The sequence below is a fragment of the Momordica charantia genome, assembly GCF_013281855.1.
Source record: "Momordica charantia cultivar OHB3-1 chromosome 11 unlocalized genomic scaffold, Mcharantia_2.0 BLBB01000011.1, whole genome shotgun sequence".
Lineage (NCBI taxonomy): Eukaryota > Viridiplantae > Streptophyta > Magnoliopsida > Cucurbitales > Cucurbitaceae > Momordica > Momordica charantia.
This window is the reverse complement of record NW_028275159.1, coordinates 12756427-12770679: the sequence shown is the minus strand read 5'-3', so window position 1 is coordinate 12770679 and position 14253 is coordinate 12756427. Positions and strand designations below refer to the sequence as shown.

Here is a 14253-nt window from a genome sequence, read left to right as displayed (position 1 = left end):
GCTCGGCCTTCACGGCCAGAGCCGATTGAATGGAAGCAACAAACGCCTGAGAAAAGGTACAAAGAAGAAAATTAGACCGAGCTACCTGTTAGGTAAATTGAGCAAACATGGAGACACTAGTATTACCTCAGCGGCGTAGTCAATGGTCCTCTGCAGAACGGACCCTGGGTCACTTACAAATTTGGACGCCCTCCTTAGGCAGCGGTCCAAACTTGCGGCCGAGATGCGGGACACCTGGTCCCTCACCCCAGAACTTGACAGCTCAACTCTGAACCGTGCCGTCACATCGGACGTCCCGCCCATCCTGGCCTCAGGATCGTCCACCCGATCTGCGAAGCTCGCATGCAAGACCCCACGAGCTCCGACCTCCAAGGGGGAGGTCGTCTTCTTCTTCTTCCTCCTTCGCTTCAGAGGGACTTCCTCCCTCACCTCCTCGCCCAAGGGCAAGACATCCACCGCCTCGGTCTGATCCTTGGGGCGCTTCTCCCTCGAGGGACCCCCAGAAGACTCCAGCTTGATCATTGGGGCTGGATCTTCCGAGGTTGGCCCTACCACAGCAGGAATGGCAGGTTTCGAACTCTGGGCGGCCTCAAGAGCATGGGATCGGCCCTTGGACTTGCGTTTCACGTTACTCGCAAACCCGCAAACCATGGCTGCAAAACAAAGGAAAGAAATCAGCACAAAGTTAGAGGAAAAGGAGGGGGTAGCAAGCTCGGCATACCTAATTCGGAGTTCGGCCTTGAGGATTCAATGGGACGAACTGCTGGGTTGTAATCTAGCAGTCCGGACTCAAGCAGCAGCTTGTCGGTCACCAAAGTTCCGACCTTCCTACCCCTCGGAAAATGCTCCTTGTAATATTTCAACGTGTCGAAGGAGGCTTGCGTAAGCTCGGGGACTGGTCGGATTGAAACTGCACGAAGACAAAATCCGAGTTAGACCTGAATGATAGGAAAGAAAATCACAAAAAGTAAGAACTACTCCGTACCTAGGTTCCCAAACCTAGTGGGAACGTCAAAGAAGGAACGACCTGACTCGTCCTTTGCAAGCCATTCCCCAGAAGCGTAGAACCACTTCCTCACCCATCCCTTGATGGAGGTCGGCCCCTTAACTATACCGCCTGCGCCTTTCCTTATGCACATATAGAACCGACCAGGCTTCTTAGCTATCTTTTTCGCTTCGAAGCACGCGAGGAGCTGGTCTACGTCCAACAGCTCGGCCTCTTCACTATCTCGAGCTCGTAGCCAAAAAAGGATGGCCAAAGCGAAAATGACACCCCACCCATTGGGGGCCACTTGAACCGGAGCCAACCCAGTCCGGAAGAGAAATTCTTGGACAAAAGGGTGAAGGGGAAGTTTGAGGCCGTACTCAAACATTTTGAAGTAGAGAGTGACCCATCCCTCTGGAGGATTGTCAGCTCTCTCCCCCTCCTCCGGAATCCTAAGGAGGATGTTCTCAAGGATAGCGAACCCCCTACGAAGGGATCCGAGGTAGTGCTCAGGTATCCTAGGAGGGTATTCCAAACCCTGACCCGAGGTGGAGGCATCACTATCCTCCCCGTCATCGGAGAGCCTAAAGTTTTCTATCTCCTCAAGCTCGGACTCTAACCTACGAGCTAAATCCTCATCGGATCCTAAGTTGCTGCTAAAAGAGGACGACATGGCAACTACGTTCGAAAGAGAAAGTGAGGGAAGAGACCGACCTACCAAGGGTTCGAGCTACCTCCAGATCGAACCCCAAGAATTCAGGGAACGTAAGGTATGACCTGAAAGATTGAGGGTATTTATAGCCCGTCGGAAAAATTTTCCATCCGTACATGTGTAATCAACGAGCGGCTAGGATCCTCCCGGAGATCCAAAGCGTCGGAATATTTGAATATTCCGATGATAAATCCACCGCAACGGTTATGTTTTCCCACGAATAGGGAGTCGCCACGTGTCCAAAGCAAATCAAATGAACTTCTCTGCCAGGTTGAGATCGGACCAGACAGAGAGGGGGTCAATGTTTGGGGGAAAGAATACCCAGGACACGTGGAGGACAGCCATTGGTGCCCCAAGGTGACCCATGAGTCATGCCCCAGCTTGGACCGCCGAGATCACCACCACTAGCGTTGACAGATACTAAGTATGAGGGCCGAGGTGAACCTGGCCGAGGTCCGACCTACCGGGAAGCTCGGTGGGGGCCGATGTGAGCTACTGTCAGCGGCGTGATTATCGGGTGTAACCGTCGGTCCCGAGATTACCGGGTGTAACCGTCGCGAGATTAGCGGGACTACCACCCATAAGTAGAGGACCTCACTCCGCGATCAGGTACGATGATTTCTGACCTCGAACTAAACTGGGAATCCGACCTATACTGACTTGATCGTCGGAGTGCTCACCTTTTTGTGCAGGTCCGCCTAAGTATTCAGAGGGGTCCGGAGGCCGGGTACGAGCTGCAATCTGAAATACATTGTTGTGCATATCCTTGCATAAACAAGTAAAAAGAACAGAAATTAGGAAATTAAAAAGACAGAAAAGTAAATGCATGAAATTAAAAACAGGAAATGTAAAGCAATTGATTGATTGGTTGGTTGGTGGGGGAGATCCATATGCGAGAAGAGCAAAAGGAAGGGGTTGCTTCCGCAATCTTCCTCCTGAGACGCAACATAAGTGGGCTCATCCTCTTCTCCCGACTCGGAGCTATGCTCCAGCAATGATGTCATGGCGGTAGGTGTTGTATAAGATGTTGGGGCAGCAGGCTGGACGATACGAACCAAGACAACCTTGAGCTCTTGTTCACGCGTGTTGAACCAGTCTTAGAGGGCACCAACCATCTGCTTGAATTCGCTAAGCTCCGAAGTAATGTTGGCTTGCTGCACCATCATTCCAATTGGCTAAAGCAACTAACTAAAGAACATGAGAGCATAAATGATACTTAAGAAGTTGTGTTTCGCTACAGCCAAAGTGTTGTCTATCTATCGAAAAATCAAACATACCATGACAAGACAAAGCATATTGACGTGAGATACAAAATTTTCAGAGATATAATTGCTAAGGGAATAATTAAGTTGGAGAAGATAAGTACTGCTTCAAATACAACAGATGCTGTTACTAATTCATTGCCTATTGATAAACTTTGGGAGTTTTCTCACAACGCTTGATGTTTTGCCAAATTAAGGAAGGTCAGTTTAAAATCATTGTTACGAGCAATTTTTTTTTTTTAATTCAACATGTGAGATTGGGGATCCAACTCATAACCTCATGGTTGAAGGTATATGTCAATTACCGCTGATGAACTTCTTGCTTTGACATTGCTACGAGCAAGTTGATATGTCTTAAACTATCAAGGTGGAGATTTGTTATTTGTGATGGCTTATGCGTTTATAATATTCTTTATTGATGTGTCTTTATAACCTGCCAACTTGGAGCATTTGATGATGCTCACGTGGATTACACCTAATGCTATTGATGTGTTTCTCTTCTATTTCCGTTTACTTTGAAAGCTTGTGATTTTGTTTCTTGATTGGGTGTGCTGATAGCCAACCTTCTACATCGGTTAAAATAGATCAATTTTGTAAAGTATTATTTATTTTTTTATTCAACAACATATAGAGCTATATGAAGATTCATATGATATTTTGGTGGAGTAGGTATGTCTTAACTCATTGAACTATTATAACATCTTAATATTTAGAATTATGTGACCAACTTGAAAGTTTTTTAAGATGGATAATCTGTAATATCACAAGTTTTAAGTTATTTGATTTTAGAATTTTAATGGTGTCTTTGAACTTCTTTCCTACAATAATTATTTAATTTAAATTCTTGAATTTTCTAATTTCGAAATTATAAATGGTGAATTAAAACTTGAAAGTTACGAAATCGCTAGTGTAAATAGACAGATAAATAAATTAGTAAATAAATAAACCTAATTTCTTCCCCATCTTTTACCCCTTCTCTCTCTGCAACCGAGCGGCCTTCCCATTTGCCAGCCACCCCTCTCTACGGCGACCCCGTACCCACGGCGGCGGAAGTAGTGGCGCAGCCGTTCTCAGAGACCAACGACTCTCGCCGGCGGCCCGACTAAAGACCCGCGAATAGCAGCTCACGAACCCCGGTGGCGTGACTCGAACCTGCGGCGAGTTCCGTGCGACAGCGTGACGAGCAGCGGTGTTGAATCGCGATTCCGGCGCCATCAGCAACGTTCTCCACGGCGGCGCGGCGTTTCCCCACGAATTTGCAGCAGTGTGACGTCTCCTCCACAATCGCACGACCCACGGCGCGGTGGCTCTCCGACGACTCTCCACGACCGGCCGGCACGCTCCACGAACCACGAACGGCGGCGGCACTGAACAGCCACCGGAATCCGACGCCCTGCAGCACTCCCTCCGACGTGAACAGTAGCCTTCTGGTGAAGTTCGACGCTGAGCCACACGAAGCCCAATCTATTTACCCACACTTGTTCGAGCATAGATAGGTGTTACCCACCCCTCCTAATGTCGGACCAGCGAGTTTGAGCCTTTTCGAACTCAGTTTTGCAGCGTCGGGCTCCTTCGACATCGATCCACTCTTAACCCAAGTGGTTTCAACTTGAGTTAGTAAGTAATGGCGAGCTTAAACCCAGTTTTGAATTCGATATAAGTGTTTATGACTGAATTCTAACTTGAAGCATAATTTTATTTGTTTTAGGTATCGGTTAGATAGAGTTTGGTAGAGCGGCAAGACCTTTTTGTAAGTAGTCCTTACTTGAGGGGAGGGGATGATCGTTATTTAGTTGAATTGTTTGTTGTCTGGTTGTGGGCCTATAATTGCATTTTGCTTGAATGCTTGTGATTGTGGTTACTTTACAAATATTACTATGTATATAATCTTGAATTAACTGCTGCATGTTTGTTGCCTGATTGAGTATATCGTGAGCTTGTAAGCATGCAACTGTGATTGGCTATGTTGAGATTGTTCGAGTATTCTGCTTTGATGTTTTTATGGAAATTATGTTAAACGTTGCAATGTTGTGACTATTTGTGTTTAAGCTATGCTGGCCTTGTTGTGGTTTGATATTTCGTATGAACTCTTGAAAGTATGGTGTTTGGATAGTAATCTCGTTTGCAAAAGCGTCCTGTCTATTTGCTTATGTTAAAAGTATGTTGAATTTGTTGGGGAACATATATGTTTGGTGCATAGGATATTGGTGTTGTTGTGTTATACTTCTGTCAGAATAGGTTTTTTTGTCTATTGTTGTTTATTCGAATTCGCTCTGCTTTGACTTAAACAGGAGAGTTATGTATTGCTTGTCCACGGACAAGTTGTTTCACTTATTTGATAAGTGAGCAGTTCATAGAGCAAATAAAAAAGTTGAATTTTCTAGATTATGTTAGTGTCTTTATGGCTTGGGAGAAAGTTTGGATCAAGTAGGGTTGGTAATGTTAGTTGTTGAAAATCCTGAGACATTACGTTATGCGAAAGTTGGTAATTTAAAATTATTTTTAAAGTTGCAAAAGAAAATTTTACCTTTATATCATTATTTTTAATTGATTTCTTTAATATATAACCATATTCATCAATGCAAGTAATTTGTGATCTTTTTCTTTTTCTAGTTCAAAATTTGGTGGGGATTTAAAAGTCTGTTCTTTCGGAAGGTAAATAATTATTGTCAGCTACCCTAGCTTGGTGGCATGGCTAAGAAGGAAAAGTTTTTTGTTTTAAATAGTACATATTACAATTTCTTCTCTTCTTAAGTGTATTGTCAAATAACCATCATTAAGGGCTTCCATCGATGTTTTCAATGAACAGGGGAGCTGATTTAAAGGCTATCAAGTACAAAGTGTGAAAAATTATACCAGGGTAATTTTTTTTTAAATGAAAAAAAAATCTTTATGGGAAGTGTAACTCAATCCTGCTCTAGAAAAACTTCTATGTAGAAATCTCAAAAACAATTAGGGGCGTTTATTTCGTGGGAATCTAAGATTTCCATTGGACGGACGTCTGGATTTCCACGTTTGCGGGAAATTTATGATAAGATGTCCGAGTATCCTAGGATGCCCGTACAGGAGGCATTTAACCAGTTTTGATGCCCTTTTGAAACGTGGGTATCCAAGATTCCCGTGTTGAGGGCATCTGCTCTTTACACTTTTTGCCCTTCATTTTTTTCCATATATTTTCTTTCATCAATTTTCTTTATTTTTTCCAAAAAAATTTTTATTTTGATTTTTAAAATTTATAATTTAAATAAATTAATGGACTCATTGTCTAATAAGCAATTTTATGCAATTAAGTATATTTGTACGTTACATTTATATATAAAATAAACTGCAATTAAATTATATAATATCTGGATTTATTTTTAATATTTTGAATGAATTATATTATTAATAATATTTATTATCATAAATATATAATTTTAAAGCAACAATTTTTTGACAACCAATATAGCTGTGATATTTTTTCTCTTAAAAAAATATAATATGATGGTAAGATAAATAAATTTTACCCAAGATAATACCAGTGATATGATTGTATTTTTGGAAAAATATTAAAGTTGAAAATGAAATATATATTGAATTAATAGGAATTAATTTGTTCTACAAAACAACATATAAAAAATAAAATATTAAATTAATTCAAATAAATCTATTATATTAAAATGAATTTATAAATTATATAAGTGTTCGTGAGGCCATTTTTGGAACATTTTATAAATTTAACACATTTCCAAGAACAAATCCTGTAAAACAAACGTGGGTATCCAAATATTTTCAGACATCCTTGATAAATTTTGCTACGAAACAAACATGAGGTATCACTAGATGTCGGACATGTACATTCCCGAAAAACAAAAGGTCTCTTACAAGATTTTAGTGGGGTTCTACTAAAGAACATCGTAAAATACATTGGATGAAAAAAATTGTATATGCCTAAAGAGATGGAGGACTAAATTTTCGCAATTCCGAAGGCTGTAACTAAGTCTTTTTAGTAAGTGAGTGAGATCGGACATCTAAAATTCCGGGCATCTGAAATTCCAGGTAATCGCTAGATGTCGGACATGTACATTCCCGAAAAACAAACGGTCTCTTACAAGATTTTAGTGGGGTTCTACTAAAGAAACATTGTAAAATACATTGGATGAGATGAAAAAAATTGTATATGCCTCAAGAGATGGAGGACTAAATTATCGCAATTCCGAAGGCTTTAACTAAGTCTTTTTAGTAAGTGAGTGGAAATTAGACTAAATCCTTACTTCAATCTATAAATTTTGTAAAATTATTATTTTTCCAATATTATATAATTTATAATATATATTTTACATTTTTTAATTTTCATAAAAACTAAACGATTTTTTATCATTTTTAATATAATTCTCCATTTTAATATTTTAATTTTAAAATCTGAAAATGTTGAAAATATAAAATAGTTTTGAAAAAGTAAAAAATATATTCACTAATTCCAAATGGATCTGAAAACATGAAATTGCATGAAAAACATGCCATCTTTCTTTTTCTTTTTATTTTGTTTGACGAAGATGCCATTAATTTCTTGTAACCAAGAAATACGAGTGTCTTCCCAAAAGTATACAGTAGACAGCCCGTCTCAGTTCGTCAGCTTCTCAAGACTCCGATTCCAAATTCCTCTCCCCCTCTGTTGTGTGCCGTTGAAGGGTTTTTTTTTTTTCTTATTCAACTTTTGTGTTTGGTGTCAATTGTTTTGCCTATTGTTCGTTGACAATAATGCCGCGATTTTGAAAGTTGCGAATTTCGTTGATATTTTGTCATTTTTGGTGCAGAAATTGATGGGTGTGATCACTATTTCAAACCATTGCTCCAATTGCCTGGTTAAATTGAAGACGAGCCTTCCAGTATCTGAGGCATCGCGTCGACCCAATTGCCCAGTTTCAGGGAGAAGAAAGTGGGCTGTTGCTATGACATCTCAAGTTCCAGTGGAACATGTCAGTGAGAGTCAATTAAGATTGACTGGTGACTCGTTTATCCGACCCCACTTGAGAAAATTGTCTCCTTATCAGCCCATTCTCCCTTTTGAGGTACTGCATGTTAATCATTTCTCTAGCGCGTTCATTTGCATTATTATGTTCAAGTATGCCTAAAGTACTCTGATTTATAAGTGTTTTTAGAAAAAATTTTGCTCTTGACTTGAACTGCCTTATGAGAAACAGCTTGCAGAATGTTTTTGACCTAAATGATTGTTAGGGAAGTACTTTTGCAAGTGTGAACCAAACATCGAAGTGATTTGTCATTAATCACTTTCTATTAAAGTGCTTATATTCAAATTATTATTCTTATTGTTACTATTTTTGTTATAATTGCTTGTTTTAATAGCACTATCAAACACACGATTTGTGCTCCTCCTTCCCTTGTGGTTGCAGAGTACTAGTCAAAGGTCTATGTATGAATTAACATAAAATAGACGTCTAAGTAGAGGTTCTTTGTTTCCTCTTCATGGTTTGTGGAATTACATTGTGAGCTATTCTGTTGGTATAATGACTTAGTTGAAGTATAGTTACGTTGCCAGCTTTGAACTTGATTCTACCGATGTTAACTTCAATTTCTCTAAACTGGACAGTTTACTCCTGCAAAAGTGTGACTTTTTTTATACTACAACTGGTTGATATATTCGAAGGATTCAAAATGGTTCTACATATTTTTGTTGCCCGCTTGGAGTGTTCAACCTAGTCAAAGGTTGATGTTAACGAGATATAGACGTTAGTAGGTTCTTTGTTTTCTCTTAATGGTTTTCAGATCACATTGTGAACTAATCCATTAGTAAATTTTAATGACTTTCTGGAAGTACTGTAACTAGGTTCGACTCAATTGTACCAATAATAACTTGAATTTCTTTAGACTAGGGAGTTTTTACTTTCACAAAACTGGGGTTTGTTCTATTTTACAACTGGTTGACATATCATAAGCTTTCAAGATTGTTCTAAATTTTTGTGGGCTGTAGGTTTTGTCATCGCGGCTTGGAAGGAAACCTGAGGATATTATAAAATTAGATGCGAATGAAAATCCTTACGGTCCTCCCCCTGAGGCAAGTAATGTTCCTTGCCTAGTAGATAGTGTATACAAGAATCTTGCTTTACTTAATAATTATCAAATCTGTTTCATAAAAAAATCTGTCATGGGGAAGTTATCTTTCTTCATTGCGCTAATTAATTATTAATGTTTCATTTCTATTATGTCAGACTATAATATCGAGTTGTTCTTAGGTTCTTGAAGCGTTAGGAGCAATGAAATTCCCATATGTATATCCTGACCCCGAAAGCCGTCAATTGCGTGCTGCACTTGCCATAGATTCTGGCCTCGAATCTGATTACATTCTTGTGGGATGTGGTGCAGATGAGCTCATCGATTTGATAATGCGGTTGAAACTAAATCATCTATGCCTTTGTTTGTTAGTATTTAAATTTGATTTCTTTCTTTCCCATAATATTTTCTTTATTTTCTGAAATATTCTTGCAGATGTGTGTTGGACCCCGGTGATAAAATTGTAGACTGCCCTCCTACCTTCACGATGTATGAATTTGATGCTGCTGTTAATGGTGCTGTTGTCATTAAAGGTAGTTATTTACTTATTTATCATATATTATTTTCATTTCTTCCCTTTGAGGAGTAATCTCTAATCTTAAAAAAGTCACTGTATTTGCGCCTTAACGGTCTGTCATTTGAATCTACTTACCTACATATATGTTGCTTTCCTCACATACAGTTCTTGCAATATATTTAACCTATATGGTACTCTGCAGTTCCAAGAAAGCCAGATTTTTCCTTGAATGTGGATCTCATCAAAGATATTGTTGATAAGGAAAAACCAAAGTGCATTTTCCTCACATCTCCTAATAACCCAGATGGGAGGTAGTTCTTTGTCTGCATCCTTATCTGTGATCTTGCACACGTTTTTACCCAACTATTTATACACAAATGCTCTACATGATTGGGCACGTCATACCTGCTCATATGTAGAATGCTTGTGTTCTTGAGTCGAAAGCTATTCTTTTAGATATATATAGGAGCTCGATTATGCTCCACAGTAACCTTCATGGACTTGGGGTTCTCTCTAATCCTCTAAAATAATTCAGAAAATTACTGATGCAGTGAAATACACTGAAAAATAGAGCATTTTGCTCCATCCCAGATCACCTTTTTTTTTTAAATCTTTACAAAATTCTAGCTGTAGAGGATATGAGGATTTTATAGGGAGGTTTACCTCTCTTTGGCGGGTGTCGATGTCTAGAGAGTTTTGTAATTATCTCTTACTTTCCTTTAATTGTTAGGCATGTGATGTGATGTTTTTTAGTATGGCTCTGTTCTTGTTGGGCTGTTTTTCTCCATATTCCTGCCATATATTCTTTCATTTGCTCTATGAAAGATTGATTTTTTCATTAAGAAAACCAAACTATTTTGCTTAACTCTTGAACATGTTGAACTTTCTATCCTGAGTCGTATGTTTTCCAACCCCTTCTTCTAAGACTTCGTTTTTACTTACATGTTCACAGTATAATTAGTGATGAAGTTCTCTTGAAAATCCTTGAGCTGCCCATACTGGTTGTTCTAGATGAGGCCTATATTGAGTTTTCTTCAGTTTCATCGAAGATGCAGTGGGTGAAGAAATATGACAACTTGATTGTTCTTCGAACATTTAGCAAAAGAGCAGGTCTATCTATATCTTCCTCATCTTTTCAACTATTATACTTTTGAAGGACGTTTACATGTTTAACTAATATGCTACTTCCTGTCCAAAAAAAAAAAAAGAAAAAAGAAAACTATATACTACGATTACTCCCATTTTATTTGATGACCCTTGGTTTTATCGAAGTGACGAGATTTGGTGTCATATCTAGTAGGTTTGCCATAACATGTATATATTTTGTTAATTTGATTTAAGAAACAAAAAGTCCTAGAACACTTTATTTGGTACATTTCCTAGTATATGCAGATTCAAAAATTTTGTTTGGACATGGCCAATATTTTATTTGTTTATAATCATATAACATCATCATTCAAATGAGATGGTGGGGGATATCTGAGTCCTGCAAGCATCAGCATAATTTCTTATGAAAAACACCATATCATCATGCAAAACTAGGAAAAATGTGTAAAATCCCTACCTTCGATTACAAAATAGTCTCGTGTTTTGTTAATCTCGGTTTCTTTTTCTTGATGTTGATGGAACTTTTATCATATGTTTGCTATCAAATTGTAGATGTTAAGCATATTTTATTTTATCTGTAACTAAGCATTGACTGTTGTTATAGACTTCAATGTGATAGGAATGCCCTTTCCCATTAGGTAATTAGGGATATTAGTAGATTAATAAGTGCATATTAGTTATTAGCCAAGTTATTGGTGATTGATAAAGGGGGCAAGAGGAGATGAAGGTAGGTAATTGTTAGTGTGGTTCAGACTAGAATGATCTCAAGAGGGGAGGGTTTAAGTACCTCAAATTATTTGATAGTTATTGTAGTTCTATTTTTTATATTTTAATATTATTCTAGTTGTTTGGGCTTTATCACAGTGATAAACATGTACCAAAGAAAGAAAGCAGAGGGGAGAGGATTTAGGGGATTCAGATTATTCCTATAAGTGGGTCCCAACTTTGTTAATGGGGCATGTAGGAATTATGTGAGTATGTATGTTCGTGTATAGCTAGTAGGGAGGTTTCTTTTGGTTATCTTTTGGCTTAGGAGAGACGGGAGCTCTCGAATTCACCGTAGTTTGTTCCTCTCTTGATATCAATACGAATTGGTTTCTATCAACATTGTAGCCACTATTTTTGTTGCAAGTTTGCGGCTATGCTCTTCTTACTGATGAAGATTTGATTCGTTTTTTTTTTCCAACTTATATTTTGAATGTTTTTTTTTATGAGAAACAATTTCATTGATATTATGAAATTACCAACAAAAATAAAAACGAGGAAACCCGGATCCAAGGGAGTTACAAAAAAAACTTCTCCAATTGGATGAGTGGAGAAAAGCTATAGTAGTGGAAAAGTGGAGAATAGTTTTCTGCAATTGTATCCTTGGCGACTTATTAACAATAGATTTACTATTCTTGCAGGCTTAGCTGGACTTCGTGTGGGATATGGAGCATTTCCTTTGAGCATTATTGAATATCTTTGGCGAGCAAAGCAACCATATAATGTGTCTGTTGCTGCTGAAGTTGCTGCTTGTGCAGCATTGCAGAACCCATCCTACTTAGAGGTTAACTTTCGAGATCAACACTGGTTGGCTGGATTTTATAGCTTCAATGGTGAACTATTTCCATGCTTGATCCATTTCTAATATGAGCTAGCTATGTATCCTGCAGAGGGTAAAAAACGCTTTGGTACAAGAACGCGAGAGGCTTTACAATCTTCTAAAGGACGTGCCGTTCTTGACTCCGTATCCTAGTCACTCTAATTTCATTCTTTGTGAGGTAACGTCGGGAAAAGATGCGAAGAAATTGAAGGTAAATTACTTTCTTCCTGTGTATAATATAATTAATATGTTTTCCAACATTTAAAATTTATATCTATGTAGCCAAATGATGTAAAATCCTGACAACGTGCACCTTGAGAAGAATTGAAAAATTAGCCTTCGGTTAGTTAGAACTAAACCAAACATAATATGATATAATCATAGATTAATAATAATTAAAAAGTTACAAAAGTTAGTTATTATATAATAAATAAATAATTCTAACAATAATATTTACTGTATATACATGTATAAAATCAGTTTAGTTATAATAAAGTCGATATGGTTGATTGAATTGAACTTATTCAATTTAGTCCGGTTCAATGATTTGGTTTAGTTTCTTAACCCATTGTAGGACATTTTTCTGCTTGCTGACTTTTGTTCTGATTTCTATTTGCCCTCTTAAGTCTCGTTCTGACACAAATAGTCACCATGATATGCCTAACTAAGTGTCTGGGAGCGTATTCTCCTTTTTACTCCTACGATAGATGTTAACCAGCGGTGGCCTATAGAAAGAAAGGTTGGACGTATGCCATGGAGTGATTTTGCAGTTGAGAATAGTTTTGTCCTTCACTGATTTCCTGATTTATACCGTTGGTAAAGGATTTTAAAAGATTAATCTTCATGCCTCGTATTCCCTGAGAGAGGCCGGGGATATTATTTAGGCTCTCTTTGTTATCTTCCTATGAAAATGAGGTGTATCATTGCCAACTCGAAGATGATTTATGGAAATTGGGAAAACTTGTTAGTACAGAAACCTTTTATAAGGCAGCTGTAAGAAGTTTCCTAGTAAAGACGACGAGAGTATTAGCTACTCAAAGAAAAAGGAAATCGGAGAGAGGATCACCTTGCCTTCATTATTTGAGTGGCTTTGAAGTGTCCACAAGGTTTGGAATGATTTCCCAAACAGATTTCTCATTGCTTTCTTCGAGCCACTTGTTCTTACTAATTAGCCTTCATTTTTTTGTTGAAAATGATTTCGTCAAGGTTAGCTCTTACCTGTGTGTGTTTCTTGGGGAACACGGTACGTTGCATCAAGTGTTGTAATGGAAAATTTGTATTTTGTAGTATTGTTTCACTGAGAAGATGGATTGCTAATTTTTTTGTTGAAGCCTGTGACCTGACTGCAAAAATTTAAATGTAGGAGGACCTGGCAAAAATGGGGGTGATGATTCGTCACTACGACAAGAAAGAATTGAAAGGCTATGTCCGTGTGACTGCTGGCAAACCCGAACATACCGATACTTTGATGGACTGCCTTCGATGCCTATCGTAGTCAGTCAATCAGTCCCATATATTGGGAAGTTTTAGCATCCAAAGGATTTGAGGTTCACCTCTCATATCACTTTGTTGTAAAACATGACATTCATATTGCTTCTTCCTTTTGGAGAACTCAAGAATCAGTTATGAGGAAAGGCAGAGTAGGACATTGGCTCTTGGGATTTTGCTAAACCAGAAAACAATTGTTTGCTCATTTTGTTTCTTTTTTTTTTTTAACTAAATTTGAAAATGTTCATAACCAAGATTTGTTTTGAGTGCAAGAGGTCAAGTAATTTTAAGTAGACATTATATTTAATTTTTAGTTGTTTTGAAAGTGAAACTGTAAGTTAGTCTTTCAATTTGTAGTGTTAGTGTCTATTTAGTTTATATTTTAATTATATATTTTTAAAATGTTTCAATATATTTTTTTCATTCTATTATTGGTTAAAAAATACATCTGGTTTCTGTATTCACTAAAGTAATAATTTAATCCCTGAACTTGAGTTTGTAACGATTTAGTCTCTGTATTTTTTTTAAAATAACAATTTAGTTCCT

At 37.9% G+C, this 14253-nt stretch overlaps 1 protein-coding gene across 2 annotated transcripts; it reads left to right on the top strand.

The window, feature by feature from the left end:
• The first annotated feature begins 3913 nt into the window (after positions 1-3913).
• On the top strand, positions 3914-14014 carry HISN6B (HISTIDINE BIOSYNTHESIS 6B). 2 transcript variants are annotated; one of them, XM_022276065.2, is made up of 11 exons: positions 3914-4576; positions 4668-4709; positions 7756-8010; positions 8931-9014; positions 9193-9347; positions 9446-9543; positions 9730-9838; positions 10480-10637; positions 12041-12183; positions 12290-12430; positions 13583-14014. In XM_022276065.2, exons 3-11 carry the CDS (start codon positions 7762-7764, stop codon positions 13712-13714), a joined length of 1269 nt encoding a protein of 422 aa, XP_022131757.1. In that variant the 5' UTR covers positions 3914-4576; positions 4668-4709; positions 7756-7761; the 3' UTR covers positions 13715-14014. The 2 variants fall into 2 exon arrangements, with proteins under 2 accessions (XP_022131757.1, XP_022131758.1); XM_022276066.2 differs by lacking the exons at positions 3914-4576; positions 4668-4709 and adding an exon at positions 7472-7630.
• The last annotated feature ends 239 nt before the right edge of the window (positions 14015-14253 follow it).